At 32.2% G+C, this 16,511-nt stretch overlaps 2 protein-coding genes across 2 annotated transcripts; both read right to left on the bottom strand.

Annotated features, from left to right (window-relative positions):
- Positions 1-5,650: 5,650 nt before the first annotated feature.
- Positions 5,651-8,745, bottom strand: LOC105182110 (uncharacterized). Its single transcript, XM_011139291.3, has 5 exons — positions 8,556-8,745; positions 7,763-7,844; positions 7,140-7,189; positions 6,294-6,411; positions 5,651-6,100 (listed from the first exon to the last, which is right to left on the bottom strand). The coding sequence occupies exons 1-5, from the start codon at positions 8,592-8,594 to the stop codon at positions 6,003-6,005; spliced, it is 387 nt and encodes a 128-aa protein (XP_011137593.1). The 5' UTR covers positions 8,595-8,745; the 3' UTR covers positions 5,651-6,002.
- Positions 8,746-9,191: 446 nt separating this feature from the next.
- LOC105182109 (uncharacterized) lies at positions 9,192-12,909 on the bottom strand. The gene is made up of 5 exons (XM_011139290.3): positions 12,339-12,909; positions 11,533-11,620; positions 10,543-10,592; positions 9,657-9,777; positions 9,192-9,527 (listed from the first exon to the last, which is right to left on the bottom strand). Exons 1-5 carry the CDS (start codon positions 12,378-12,380, stop codon positions 9,439-9,441), a joined length of 390 nt encoding a protein of 129 aa, XP_011137592.1. The 5' UTR covers positions 12,381-12,909; the 3' UTR covers positions 9,192-9,438.
- Between the last annotated feature and the right edge of the window lie 3,602 nt (positions 12,910-16,511).

Genomic DNA, 16,511 nt, shown 5'->3' with positions numbered 1-16,511 from the left:
AAGAGGAAATGAAGGAGATAGCTCATTCTTCTGTTACTTTTGCGAAATCCTCTCTTCCGGACACGACGTCACACCTGGGCAAGATGAAGTTGCTGCGTTTAAGAGAGTATTATTGAGGAGCGATCCAGATGATGCAGCCTCAGGTCCGCCAGTCCATAAGCTAATACCTGCGACGTGGTCCTCCATCTTTATCAACGAGCTTAGCTTTAAGCAAAAAAAAAATATGCGACTCTCCAGAATTTATCTCTTGCTAAAGCTTCGGTCCTTAATATCGAGGTACGTCGAGCTATTCTTTTTACAGTGGTTAGGCGAGATGTTTATCAAGTCGTCACTCAAAGTGTTGTTGAAGCTGCAATTGCAGCGTAGGCACATCTCCTATTCAAATTGTTGAAGCCAGAGAATCAGTGGGAGGCCAAACGTAATTTTGAAACTGCAAGCGATGCTAGCCACTTAATTTCTCAGGTTCAGCATCATATATCTAAGGCTAAATATGGTCTGATTAGGCCTATGTTAACTTCATCTGCTAAGAACGCTCTTGACGCATCGTCTATTGACAATCAACTTTTTGGTGAACAATATTTAACCAAAAAATGAAAGACATTGCAGCAGCGGATAAGTTAGTTCGCAGTTTTACCATCCTAGCTCAGGCGCCTGCAAAGCCGAATACTGCGAATAAGAGCCGACCTTTCTTTACTCATAAATCTTCATTCTAGGGAAATGCAAGAACCTTTGCCAACAAATCAACGTCTCGTTATCCGGCAAAGGATTATATCTCAGTCGACAAGACATCGGTTGAGCTTTCAGATAAGGAGCCATCGCATATAGAGGTAAGCATTGCGGGCAGGCTTACTCATTTTTTCGAGACCTGGTCATATCTCACAAACGACTCTGTCGTTTTAAGCGCAGTTTCAGGCTATAAAATAATTTTTCTTATAACCCCTGCTCCTCGTCCGTATTTACGGGAACCTTGGTTGAGTTCATTGGAACAGATGCTGTGTGCAGAGGAATTAAAGCGCTTTATCTGCAAAGGCGCCATCGCCGAGATCACTTTTTACGGGGATCAATTTCTCTCTTCATATTTTCCCATTGATAAATCCTCGGGTCAAAAAAAAAGATTCACTTTGAATCTGAAAATCTTCAACAGATACATTCTTCCACCTCATTTTAAGATAGAGGATCTCGGGACTGCTACCCGTCTGCTGTCTCAAAACTGTTTTATGGCAACATTAAATTTAGAAGATTCTTATTTTCTAGCGCCAATTCATGCAGATTATCGCAAATATCTCCGTTTCTCTTTCCAGGGACGCCTTTTGAGTTCTAGGCGTTACCTTTGGCCTCTTTACAGCTCTGTACATCTTACAAAAATATTACGACCTATTGCAGCCCACCTACGCGAACGAGGTTTTTCTTGTCAATTATCTACCTTGATGACTTCTTGGTTTTCGGGGAATCGTTTAAATAATGCTTTGCCAATGTAGACGCTACTCTGAACTTACTTAATAGTCTCGGTTTTGTTATTAATCCCCAGAAATGTAGACTTCTCCCGGCGCAAGAACAAGGATGTCTTGAGTTTTTTGGTGAATTCATCTACTCTGAATATAACGTTACCTGAAGATAAACGTTTAGCTATTCTGGAACGCCGCTAGAAGTATTTCAAGAAACGTTCCTGCAAAATTCGGAATTTTACTAGTTTTGTAGGTACATTGCATTCTATAGGTCGTGCGGTTTCCTACGGCCTAATGTACCTTCGCGATTTCGAACGAGAGAAGTTTCTCGCCTATGTTGACTTCACCAATGACTACACCTTTCGCCTGTGTAGCGATTGCTACAAAAATGGAACTTCTCTGTGGAAAATTTTTCAGATGCCCCCCTTACAGATTGGGGTGCATCTGTCGGTACAAAAAAGAATTTACGGGTGGTGGTCATACTCGGAACGCAGAGAGCATATAAATCCTCTAGAATTAAGGGCTGTGGAGTATGCTCTCAGATCATTTGCGAGTCATTTACGCTCCCAACATATCTTGTTGCGCATTGACAATATAACCACTATAGCGTATATTAATAAGGGTGGCTCCTGTCATTTTCCCAAGCTCCCAACTCGCCAAGTCAATCTGGCAATGGTGCGGAGCATGTGACATATATATATTTGCTTCTTATACCATATCAGCTCTGCTGACAATGTCGTGGCGGACACAGAATCTCGCTCCATAGGTGCCGAATGGGAGCTTGCTTCCTCCTTTTTTTGCAAAGATTAAGAAACGATTCAGACTATTTGACATTGATTTATTTGCCACTCATAACAATGCAAAATATGATACCTTCATTTTGTGGTTTCCGGATCCCTTTGTTTTTGCAGTCTACGCTTTTATTTTGGATTGGGGGAATTCTAATTGTACGCTTTTTCGCACTTATTACTAAAAGCCTGCGGAAGATCATAGACGATCGGGCGGAGAGAATTCGTTCCCCGATGGCCAGCTCAATCTTAATTTCCCCTCTTCCACCAATTATATACATCGGATCCAATTCACATTCAATCTGGCACAACGTTTCCTTGGTAGGGAAATTATCCGGCAAGCGTTTTGACATAAAGGTTTCTCAGACGACGCCATAGAGATAGCCCTCGCATTGCTTGCGGCCTCGACGCTGTCACAATATACTAAGCCCATTCAATTGTGATGGAATTTCTGCATTCAGCATCAACTTGATTGGTTTCGCCCGGCAATAATACTAGTTCTCTTCTTCTTACCTTTGCAGCTTTGCAACGTTAGCGCTTACGGAACCCTTAATTCGTATCGTTCAGCGCTCTCGCTCATCACGGATATTAATCTTGGCTCAGAAGATAAAATATGGCGTTTTTTCAAGGGTGTTTCGGTTTTAAAACCTTCTAAACCCAAGTATGCACTGACATGGGATCCAACGCCTGTCTTTGCATACTTGGCCTCTCTCTGGCTCCATGAAGCCTTGTCTTTAGAACTCGCAAACTTGCCACCTTGCTAATTTTAGCTTCCGTACAGCGTGTACAGACTCTGGCATTAATTAAGCGAGAAACTACTGCTATTATTAAAGTACCTGATCGTATAAAAAAAGGAAAAAAAACCTTCGGTCCGAAGTGGCCTCAGCCGGTCATGTTTTTCCATCACTTTGATGATCAGTCTGCCTTGTCAATTTTTTCGTTAATGTGTTTATATATTAGTAAGACAGCGCATAATTCTTCAGAGTCCTTTTTTCGACCTTATTTTTCACCTTTAAGAAGCCTGTCTATACCGTATCCGCTCAGACTATTAAGGTGCGAATAACGCTGTTTGAAGGAGAAGTCGATACTTCAATCCTTACGACTCACTCTACTCACGCCGGCTCTTTGACTGCGTTTCGTAAAGGTAATTCTGTTGACGATATTTGGAAAGCGGCAGGCTGGTCGTCCACTTCGTCAACTTTCACGAATTTTTATAACTGTCCGTTATTACCCACAACTAATGTTGCTGAGGCGATTATCTTGAATCCTTAACTGCATATACTGCGAGCTTATTCCTTTTGCTTGGAAATTGCATTATGCTAGGTGTTGCACTAGTAATTTTTTTATTTTACTTATGCATATTTCACCTCGTTTGTTGCCTATCAGACGCATTGCGTCTTTCGTTCTTCGTAATGTCTTTCTGTTGCAAAAGAAAATACAGTATCTCATGGTCACAATCGTGACTTTGAACAGCTACATGTTTTTTTACTCGGACGAAACGCATAGCATAATTATGTGATCAAACAAACTCCTAAGTGAAGTTTGATCATAATTATGCGTATGCTTTCGTCCGAGTAGAGTCACCCTCCCTTTCTTTGGAACTTCGTTCGTCGTTCCCTTCTACTTTCGATTTGTGACGGCTTTGAACTATGAAAATGCGTGTATGCGCAGCGGACAGCACCACGCGTTCGGCACCGAGCGGGACGCCAAATTGTTTGTTTTCGCGGTTATCTTTAAAGATGCTTGTTCATTACGGAAGAGTCATGCGACATGACTACATGTTTTTTACTCGGACGAAAGCGTACGCATAATTATGATCGAACTTCACTCAGGAGTTCGTTTGATCATACGAAGGCAGTCTGAAAAGTTCTCGGCCTAACAATAAAAGAAGATTTTTTTTGCCGTGAAATATGTTTTATTTTTCAATATAATTTCCTGAAACTTCAATACATTTATTCCAACGTTTTTCCAATAATTTAATATCATCATTAAAGTGTGATTCCGGAAGGTTCTTTTTGTTCTGGTGTATAGTGGTGGATTCAAGTTTCATCAACTGTTATGAAATGACGCTTGAAATCCATTTTATTTTGCTTAAAACAATCCAAATATGCTTGAGAAATACGCATTCGAATGCGTTTTTGGTCAATTGTTAGCAAATGCGGCACTTATCTTGCACAAAGCTTTTTCAACTGGTGCTACTACTCGAATGATTTGACAGATCGAATAAAATTTTACATGGATTTATATCAGAGATGCCAATACAATTTCCAATACAATTATAGTTTGACAATACAATTATAGTTTGACAGTTTCTAATGCTATGTGTCAGGTCGAGAACTTTTTAGACTGCCTACGCACAATTATCTTATACGAAGTAGTGAGAGATGATATTTTATTATAGTTGAGCTACACATTACACGTTATTAATATGGCTATACTGTAATATTTTAATGATAATAACGTAGTTGTGTGTCACATACAATTGTCTAAGTATGATCTTTTACATAATTTTATAATAATAATAATTGCTAAGTAACAATACATAAAAATAATGTGATATTGTGGATAGATAACATAAATAATCTTTGATTTCTGCAAATTTCTGGAAACAAGAAAGTTGTAAGTTGAAAGATTTATTCTGCATCTTTCATTTATTAGTACTTAATATTACAACACGAGTATTTACATTAACATAATTATCCTATGGCGACAGTTATATATCGCGTACATTTAATATATTGTATTTAACATATGTTTTATGTATTGATTTATTGATGCGTTATATTAAATTGTTAGTTATACTAAATTAATACTTATTAATACATTAAAAATATTAATATATTAATATATTAATAAAAAATTAATATATTAAAAATATTAATGATAATTCTGACCGTATTTGCGTCAAAGAGAAAAGTCACACGATTGAAACTATACCTGACAGTTGAAATAAATTTCTCTTCTTTACTTCGATGATTTTTTCTTCAAAACTGCCTTTAGTGTTTATAATAATTACCATCGCGAAAGATAATAAATAATAGTATAAAATATTTTAATAGCGGTATGTCACATACAAATATAATTTTCACGATTATCCCATGTTTACTATATCATTTCTATATAGACAGAAATTTTATGCGATCTTTATTTATTATCAGTAATAAATACTTTGTAACGCTTAATATCATTCTCCTTTGACAAAGACAATAGAGACTTGGGCTACTTCAACTTGTTTTTTAATAAGTAGCATAATAAATGTTATGTAATTAAAATGAATGACAATTAAGAGTACACATCAAGAAAAACTGAACGTTTGCATGATATTCAATTAATAGTGATAATTTAATTAAACATTAATTAAGACAGCGAAACTTAATTAATTTGTCTTCGAGAAAAATTTTCTTGAATTTTATGAATTAAAGATAAATAATGCAGATAAACATTAATCAAACTTTTCTTTTTGATAAATCTTTTTAAGCGGGTTTTTTAACTAAATGATACTATTAATGGGCGATTGAAGTGGGCTTGAAACAATTCAAAACAGACACATCTTGTTCAGACAATTATTTCCCATCTTGCTTGATATCGATATTTTTAGTATCTTTCGGACAACAGCATTTTTTTGAACTATCATCATAAGTATAAAAGTCAACAGAAAGAGATCAAACGATATAAGGGCTGTAAAACAATCGTAGAAGGAATTCAATAAATAAATAAAATTGCTAGCGTTTGTTTTAATACACAAGATATATATGAAGTAAAGCTGATGTCATTGTAGTAGTAGGCTAAAGAAATGTATTATTGGTGTGGTACATATGGCTATGTTTACCGTACGATTATTTGGTGATAATGTATTTTCAAGCTGTTCTGTAAATGAAAAATTATTATTAGGATAAAAAATTACTTATTAAAACGGAATAACTATTTTTCAAAAAAATAAATCTTTTAAAATTATCTATTTTTCTAAAGATTATCTATTTATAAATATTATCTAAATATGCTAAAATTATCTGTATTTCGTAAAATTGTCTTTTAATTATCTTTTAATAAAATCATATACCGTTTTTATAACATTTATTGAATAACGCTCGAGCCTTTCTCACTGACTTCTTGTCGGCAATAATATCTTTAATAAATCTTGAAGTTGCATTTACATTGAACTGACCTTTCGTCAAAACCTGGAATAGATAATATTGATTGTTTTTTTGTATATCTCATTGCCCACGGCTTTGTATCTTATACATAGGTGAAACTTCGCAGGTATGGATTAGATCGAAAGTATACCACTTGTAATCGACACTGACAAATTACATTTGATGTTAATATATATATTTTTGAAATATAGTATAATTAAAATAATTACACAAAATATAATTATGCAAAGGGTAAATTAGCCATAAATTAATATCTGATAATTCTTCATTAAATTTGGAATGATAATTCTTCATTAAATTTGGAAACCATACGATATATATATAACAAAAGGAAACGTCTTGAATATGGTACACATATATAAATATATGCTCGTGTTCAGTTAAATTAGCAGATCTTACAATCACCAATCGTTACATAATAATTTTAATATACAATATTACTAGATTATTTTAGAATCTCTTGATTATATAGATCACATAAAAGAAAGTTTTAATGTCACGAAAACTGTGATTATTTTCAATGCCAATTATATTTTCTTATTATTCTAACAAAGAGTATATGTATATTTGGCCATCGTTACTAACACTGTAACTCTTAATACAGAAATGTTTCATATCAGGCTATATAATTCTTTCATTATGCGATTATAATTGCAAAAATATTAAACATTTTATTTTCAGTGTAGTAACAACTGCACTGTGTCTTAAGATTATTTTACTAATAAATGCATATTAAATATAAATATACATACCTGTCCATCGTTTAATATTATACATAGAAATAGATTTCTAAAGAGTGTTCCTGTAATGCAAAAATTACAGTAATAATGCAATTGAGAGACTGTTTTTTGCTCGAACGCTACAGCTAACTCGAGCCAATCAGTCGCAGAAATATTCTCGTTCTCTCAATTAGAAATGCCAAACTATAATGATCAAATGTATATACGTCAAATTGTTAACAAAATAAAACAAAATAACAACATGCTTGACAAAATAAAGACAACGCAAATTTAAAGCTATTTTTTATCCGACTTTCTAATTGTAAAATAATTATTTAGACGATTATAATAAATTCCATAGTTTGTAATCACATCAACCAAACTTTTATTTAAAATTATTATGCTCTGTAGATATCCCGGCTTTGATTTTTGATAACGACAAAATTCTGCTTCAAATAGGTACAAAAAAGAACTGGAATGCCTACAACTGTTTTTCATACAATTGTTTATCACGAGTTTTTGCAGGCGTCCTGCTGCGGGTTAAATTCTAATATCCGGTATCTTAACGTACATTGTGTTTATTCCTTTGTTTAAAATTTTATCATACCTGATTCTTTATAATTTATTTTATATATGTATCGGGATTTAATACTTACTTCTGTCAAGTCTTTGTTGGCAAATATGTATATACTCCATAATTCTCCGTGAACGTTCAACATTGTAACTGCAAGTCATCGTCTAAAAGGATAAATTGCACATAAACATATCAGAATTGTTTCACCTCAGTTTGACAATCGTGAAATTGCGATATCAGAAGTTTATAAATTTTACGGTTTCTTTTACAAGAAATGGCTAACTTAGCGATAGATTATTATATTCTCTTACTACTTATTATAATAAAGTCTTCTACAAAAAAAATTTTCTACAGAAAAAAATTAGTATTTAAATATTTAAGAAAGGATATCATCACATTGTTATTTAAGTGAGATTTCAGTTTTTACTCTTTTGCAAATTCAGATACGAATATGAATCTTTTTATTGTCAATTAAATTTACAAATCGAATATATATAATGTTTTTGAAGAAGATTAGATGTTAAGTAATAATCTTTGAAATCTACAAAAGCTATTTGATAAGTACCTATATTGATTCATTATCGGACGATTCGAATTAACAATAAAGTATTATATTAATATCATAATATTAATGTAACCTATCGTAATATAAAGGAGTTATCGCTTCTTTTCAGAAGGAATATTAATTACATAAGTATTGTTACATATTTAAATTAACATAAAAGAAAAATCCAAACATTATGTAATACAATGTAAAATTTAAAGACTTATTGAAGTAAAATAATAATTATAATTATTAACAATATTGTTGAAATACATTTTATAAATTTACCAAAAAAAAAACTTTATCCGTTGCTTGTTTTATAATTACTAACCGTAAAGAAGAGTATACCGACAATAATCAAAATCTTCATTCTTAATTTTTTGAATATATTTAAGTAAGTAATAAATTAAAGCACACGTATTTTGAACATGGAATAGTCTTCGTCGAATGAAAGCCGCGTATTTATAGCTGACACATTTTACATACACGCAGGCGCATTATGTAATGTTTGTTATTCTTTCTTTTGATATGCTTTACATTATATATTGATTTATAATAATATATAAGAGTATATAATAAAAGAGTATATAAGAGTATATAATAGTATATAAAAGTATAAAGTAATGCTGATTTCGCAGAAACTAAGGTAAAATAATGAAAAGGAAAATGGATAATGAAAAGGAAAGATTTATATGTTGATCATTTAAGAAAAAATCTGTAGTATCTATTTTCTACTTAAATATAGCATATATAATACGAGTAATATGTAAATTAATATCTATTAAAACTGCCATATTCAAATGGTAATTATAATTAGATAATTATCTTAAAAGATTGAGAACAGAAATATATTGATAATTTGGTAATTTAGTAATTTGACTATTTAAGTTGGGATTTATTTTTCACGTTGTAATGACAAATAACAGCTTGAAAAATAAATAATTTAAGCCATTGTGCGACTTTATCAACTCAGATTTGATACTTGATAATCAAGTCGGTGAAATAAATTTTATCAGTTTATATTAACATTTCTTCAATACAAATATGCTTTATTAAATTATTATCGTGAACATACAATTTAATAGGAAGAGATGAAGTAATGTAAAAGAAAAGTTACACACAGAATTTAGAAAACGAAAAAAAATAGAAAAAGAATGGTCCATAATACTCTATGAAACAAAATCTGCTCTATGAAAGAAAAAGAAAATTTGTTTTTAATTCTCGTTGAAGGTAACTATCACTGGCAAGTTTAGCGTACAGTTGTAATCTTCCTCCTTCTTGTACGTTATTATGGGAAGTTTGCCTATAAACATCGTAATTAAAAGAGAATTTGTTTATTGTATAAATTTTTGTTAAGATAAAATAATTATTTTCCAAGATTATATTTCTTCAGATATTTTGAAATGAAATATCTATCAACAAGATCGAATACCTTCATCATAACATTTTTCGAATATTTCTTGTGCTCTTTTCAACTTGTTTTCCTTCCTAATAACATCTTTAAGCAATGATAAGAATCCATCCTTTCTAATTATGCCATCTTCATCGAAAATCTGAAATAGATAAGACCGATTGTTTTTTTTATATGCCTCATATCATATAAAATTTGTAATGTATTATTGTAAAACATTAACTTTTTTTATATATTTTTTTTCATATCTTTTATTAATGACATATTAGTACGTTGTGTTTTAACGTCAATATATTATTTTATGTGTGTTATCCATAAAATTATTGATTCCTTTTATATTGTAGAATATAAATTTATATTTATAAATCAGTAAATTTTTTAACAATATTGTGTCGCGACGCTACTTTAATTGTACGTGCGTAATTTGTGAGACATGATTGAACATTTCAAGGATGTATGTTTATATCTATATTCATATCATATTTCTTTTCGTTTATTCATAAAGATTACATCAAAATAGTTTCTTATAAATTCAAAACATCCAGTAATTACTAATTAGTAGGATAATCTTGATATATTACTTAACTAGATTATTAGAGTTTTCCGTACGCGCACATAGTTAATTTATTATTTATTATTATATTATTTATTGATAATTTAAGAAAGTATGATTGATAACTCAACGAACATAATAATGTATTGATGAAGTTGTTGCCGTCGTTAACATTATTAATATGACATTATGTTCTATAAGTATGTTAGATCAATACTTTGGCTCTGTGATAGTCTTTTGTCCGAAGAAATGAATATATACGGTTGTAAATTAATACTTTAATAACACTGCGTATAAAGGCTAATCTGCCGGTGTATGTAAATTATAATGTATGTTGAATATAAATATACATACTCGTTCATCCATAAACATTGCGCATTTGAATGCTTCGGTATGGAATTGATCTGCAACCCAGAAATTACAGATATAATAACACAATTGAGGAATTTTCTGTTTAAATGTTATAATTAACACAAGTTAGTCAGCAGCAGCAACATTCTTGTTATCATTGTTTAGAAACGTGAAATTTGAGTAGTTATGAAACAAACACAAAAAATTGTTAACGATATAGAGCAACAAGTATATGCTGAATAAAATAAAGGTACATTGTGAATCTGAAACGATTTCCTTTTCAACTGTTAAATTATGAAATTATTACTGTAATTTTACTATACTGTTATTTTGTTTCATAAACAATCTATACAGCACAGAAGTTGCAATAATATTGCTGCAACGTTGAAACAATGTTGCAATATTGCAGAAACGTTGCAGCAACATTTTTTTAACTTTGTATGCTATATTGTGCTTGCTATATGGAAAACTTGAATATTTTTTTAAGAATATTTGTCCCCAGTATTGAATAATTGTCTTGTGAAAAGAGAAAATGTAATTTATTTTAAAATAATTCTTTTATCATATTAAATCTCTTTCTATTTCTCTCTCTTTCTCTCTCTCTCTCTCTCTCTCTCTCGATTTATCAATAAATTATCTAGTAATTGACAAATTAAACAGTTTATAATAACGTGAATCAAACTTCGTTATGTAAACTTCTTACACTTTCTTAATAGCTTAGTATCGAAGACAAAGTTCTGCTTTCAATATGTGTTACAAAAGAACAAAGGTCGGACTTTTATTACTTTTCATGTAATTATTTTATGTAAGTGTTTATCGTGACATTTTTTCACTGGCATATTGCTGTGGATTCAGTTCTAATATTTTATTCTGTCGTAATAAAATCTCCGATATCATAATTTACATTGTCCTTATTTATCTGCTTGAATTTTTGTAATTCATAATTTTATAATTTTTTAGGATATATTGTTGTAGGTAAATTTTAATACTCACTCGTTGACAAGCCGAATGATTTGCAACAATTCGCATAATTCTCCTTATAATTTCTTGCAATTTCGAAATCGAAGCCACAAACTGCCGCCTGAAAGGTTTGATCACATCAAACATATAAAATTGTTTAAAATAATTTATAATAATTGTTTATAATAATTGCTTATAATTGTTTCATTTTGTCTTAACATTTTACCTACTGATATCACCAATGTATTATTAATAGGCTTTTAGAAGGTAAAATGTTAACGATTGTATGCAATTACGATATTAGCATTTATAATTTAAATAGATTTTTTGTTCACAAGAAGTAACAAATTTTATTACTATAGTCTATTATCTATAGTATTGTAGCTTTTCACAAAGGAATTTAAATAAATATGATTTAATGAAAGGAGAACAATATTACTATCTCGTTACTTATTAAACACATTTAATTTTGTTGTCTCGCGTGTGCTAAATGTGAACTTAATTTTTTTAAGATAAATTAAATTTATGACTCGGACATACACAATGTTATCGAAGGGAATTAGATGTTAAAAAAAAAGGATTTTGAAATGGATGTAAATTATTTAATATTGAAAAATATTTTGAGTTAAGTGTTATAATAATGTGAAAACTGTCGCTTCGCTTTTTCTATATTGCTATAAGAAGTATTTTATTTAACGTGCAAACTAAACACAAGAAATATGTAATAAGATATAAGCCAATTACTCATTAAGGAAAATAATAATTACATTAACAATATAGGGTCGGAAGATATGCCGCGTATATATCGTGAGTTTACAAAAACTTTACGTGTCACTTACTATAACGATCAGTACACCTATAGTGATCACTAAAATTTTCATCCTGGATTCTCTCAATACTTCCAAGGAGGAAATAAATTTGATGCAAACAGATTTAGTCGTAGATCTATATTTCCTGCTAAAAGTAAGCCGCGTATTTATAAGCAATTCTTATTTATAAGCAGAAGTATTATCATATATAGTCCGCTTTTTTGATAACCTTTCAGCATAATTCATCTGATTTGTTTTGCTATAAGATAACATCAAAATTAAATGAAAAGGCCCTCTATCATTTTGCAGTCATGATAATTATTCAGTTATTAAATAGAGAAAACATGCTAACTCAAATTTATAAAAAATTTGCTTCATGAGGCAGATGCTTTCGTAATACCGGCCGGTAATTATTTTATTGAGTCGTTATCATAAACATAGAATGTAACAGAAATATCAAACAATGTTTAGTATATTGCTAATTTCAGAGAAAAAGAAGAGAGCGTTTTTATGATGTATTTGAAGCGTGGAATGTACGGCTTGCTTGTAATTTAGTGTATTGAAGAGTTTAGTTTCACAACCAGCTAATCGATGATGTTCGATGAAGTCTGAAATTAAAAATAAATTTATAGAGATAATAGTGAAAATAAATTTTTGACATGAAGACGCTCGAATGTCTTTATTGTAATAATTTATCCCCCCCAGAGATATTATACTCAAATATCTCGTCAAAGCTTCCTTCTTTATGTACTCGTTATATTCGTATAAAATATTAAATCAATTATTTAATACTTATTGCATTATGTAAAAAGACTTTTTGAAAATGGTTTTCTTTTGATAATAATCTTTAATTTTCTAAAACCATTTTAATATAAAGTTGAGAAACGTCATCCTTAAATCTTTTATTAATAATAAATACATCAATATGTAACGTTTCAAAATCAACGATTTTATCATATCATCTATTATACTTATATACATATATATATAGTATATGTATACAGGGTGTTTGATAGCTGATCATGCAGACGAAAGATTGGAGATAGATTGGGTGTAGCCGAGAAGAAAAGTCATGTACCATAATGTCAAATTGGCAATAGTTACCGAGTTATTAATTAAAACATGTGAGCCAACGAGCGCGTAGAGAGCGGAGGGCGGCCGCAGTAAGCCCGTAGACATTTGATACAGGCGGAGTCAGTGAGTGGCGGCAGGCAAGCGCGCGCGGCGAGGGGCAACGTAAGCGACAAAAGGCGAACGCGCGCGACGAGGAGCGAGCGAGCGCAAGCGACAAAAGGCGAGTGAGCGCGACGAAGAGTGAGCGAGCGCGAACGACGAGGAGTGAGCGAGCTATAAGGAAAAACCTATAAAGAAAAAGCTCGCTCGCTCCTCGTCGCGCGCGATCGCCTCCAGCGAGGTTTTCGAGGTACCTCCTGACAGGTAGAACATTGGCGGAAAAAAGTGCACGATCAACTATGCGAAAATTCGAATGAATTCCTTGCAGCATTCCAAGAACTTTTTGTCTTCTGCAATTTCCCCCAAACCCCACCATTCTCGAGTAAAAAATTCAGAAAGTTTGAAAATTTCTATTTTGGAGGCTAAATAAGTGAAATTAGTTTGCGTTATAAAAAAATGCTTCAGACAAAAATTTCATTTTTTTTTACGTAGAATCGATTGCCGATGTGAAAAATAGGGGTTCCCATTTAAGAAAAAAAAGTTGATCTTGAATGACCTTGAACCCTTCACCCGAGGTAAAAATTGTTGATGGCATCGAATGTCCCCCTTAGGACTGAGCAACATTTGTCTGACATTTTTTTCTGGAAAATATCATCCCCGAATTTTATTCAGTCGGTCGGATTAAAATGGGACACCCTGTATATATATTAGGTTAGGGAAAAAGAAATCCATTATTTTTCCGCTAGATGGCTTTAGTGCTTTATATTACGTGATGTATTAATCGCATAGGTTAATATTTATACTCATTGGAAAAGTGACATTCCGTACTAAAAAAAATTCTTTAACGGTTTTGTGATTTGTCGATTAAGTTATGAGTTATAGCACGTAAAAGATGTACGTCAACAAAGAGAAAATTCAGTATATTTTACAATTTTGCTTCGATAAAGGCTTCGATAAAGGCGAAAATGCAAGCCAGGCGGCTGAAATTGTGAATGGTGTTTATGGTCCCGATACTGTCATAGCCAATCACGCGCAATTTTGGTTTCGTCGATTCCGTTCCGGTAATTTTGATGGAGGTCGTTTCTGGAATTGGATCCTCACTTATGTGTAAATGGAAAACTAGTTGATTAAATGTTAAAATTGAAGGCCTCTAACCTCTTGACATTATGCGTTGATAAAAATCAGAGACAGATCTTCTTATTATATCTTGGTCCATCGAGATACACTCTCGGATAATACAATTTCGGAGTTCATATAAATTATTTGGCTTTATTTCATAGATTCTACTCTTCAGATAACCCCACAGGAAATAGGTGAGGTCAAGAGGTGATAGATCTGGGGATTGAGGAGGCTATTCGATTTCATTTTTCCTTCCAATCTATCGACGATGAAACTGATTATTAACAAAGCCACGAACAATTATGACCTAATGAGGTCCTGCTTCATCTTGTTGAAACCAAGTTTGTTCAAAATTATCACCTGCAATCTCTTTTATTCTTAGTATTTGATTCCTTAACATATTCAGATATTTTGCGGCGTTCAAATCACTATCAATAAAAAAAGGACTCACTATTGAGTTATTCAAAACACCTGCCCAGACATTCACTTTCTGTGGATATTGAGATTCTTGCATCCAGTGTGAATTAGTGTCACTCCAATATCTGCAGTTGTGTGTATTCACTTCGCCCTTTACAAAGTACATTCGTTAGAAAATACTATAAGAATTATTATAAGAAAATATTATAAGAAAAATCCTGGTCCCTGTCGTTCAAATCTATCATTAATTCATAAAATTCGATTCGACGAATGGGGTCGTCTTCATTGAGTTCCCGAAATAAATGATCTTCATACGGATGGAATTTGATTAACTTCAAGATTCTATGAACGAATCCTCGAGTATTTCCATGCTGTTCAGCTTGCGAATAAAAAGGTGAGGGTTTTCTACAAATGCTTGTGCAACCTCCATCTGTCTATCCTCATTTGTAGCTGATTTAGGCCGTCCAGATCTCTGACGATCTTTTACTCCACCAGTAGTTTCATATCGCTGCACAGTTCGAATGACTGTAGATCTGGAAATTAACGGCTGACCATTATTTCGGAACGTTTGATTAAATATTGTTTGAGTTTGCGAGTAAGAACGTTGAAGGTCACCCCAACCTCGCATCATTAATAGGGATAATCGTTCCTGCTAATCGTACATACGCCATAGTTTAGAGATAGAAATTGACTGAACATAAAAAGACACTTGGAAGATTTCCAAAAAAGACTGTTTAATTCGAGAGAAACTTTTTATAATGGAATGTTCTGTAGAGAAATACGTAGTTGCATCAGAATAACGTCAGGTGAGTATAGTCAATTTCATTCATAATATTCTACTAATGACAACATGAATGAGCCTTTATTTTCTAACATTAATCCATATTACAATTTTGATTCTGACACGAAATTTATACTACTTTGGATTTATCCTAGTCACACTCAACGAAACAGCGAGAAACTCCCTTTTGATTTATTAAACTTGGACTAGGTAACACTAGGACCAGAAGTCCATAGGAGAAGTGGTAGAATCGGCTGCTCAGTTGATCACATGATTTAAAAGCTTGAACATTTTTTGCAGGGCTATCTGAACTGTATCTGTAAGTCTATAAAACAAGTCCGAATAATTTTGATGAATTTAGAAATTACATTAAAAATGATTTTTTTCGGCGATGTTCTAATTTCGGAAGCTACTTAGATCTTGGATCATTACGATCTTGCCTTCAGTGGCTGAATCACATGGGATCTGAAAATCCAGCCTACTACGCAGGCAATGGTTACCTAATATTTTATTCAATCAAGTGAACATTGGTAGCGTATTCCGTTACTGCACGGTGCTTTCAAGGTCAAATAATTATTTGTCCTTTGAATGACCCTCAATGTTTGCCTTGACTCCTACAATAACCTGAATGTTTAACAACCTGAACGCGCTCTTCAGAATCCGAGGTCAAAAGTAGGGGTTCCTATTTAAAAAACACGAGTTGACCTTTAAAT

This window comes from Harpegnathos saltator, unplaced genomic scaffold (genome assembly GCF_003227715.2).
Source record: "Harpegnathos saltator strain DR-91 unplaced genomic scaffold, Hsal_v8.6 scaffold202, whole genome shotgun sequence".
NCBI classification, from domain to species: Eukaryota; Metazoa; Arthropoda; class Insecta; order Hymenoptera; family Formicidae; genus Harpegnathos; species Harpegnathos saltator.
Note: the sequence above shows the minus strand (reverse complement) of the source record. Positions and strands in the feature narration are given on the sequence as shown.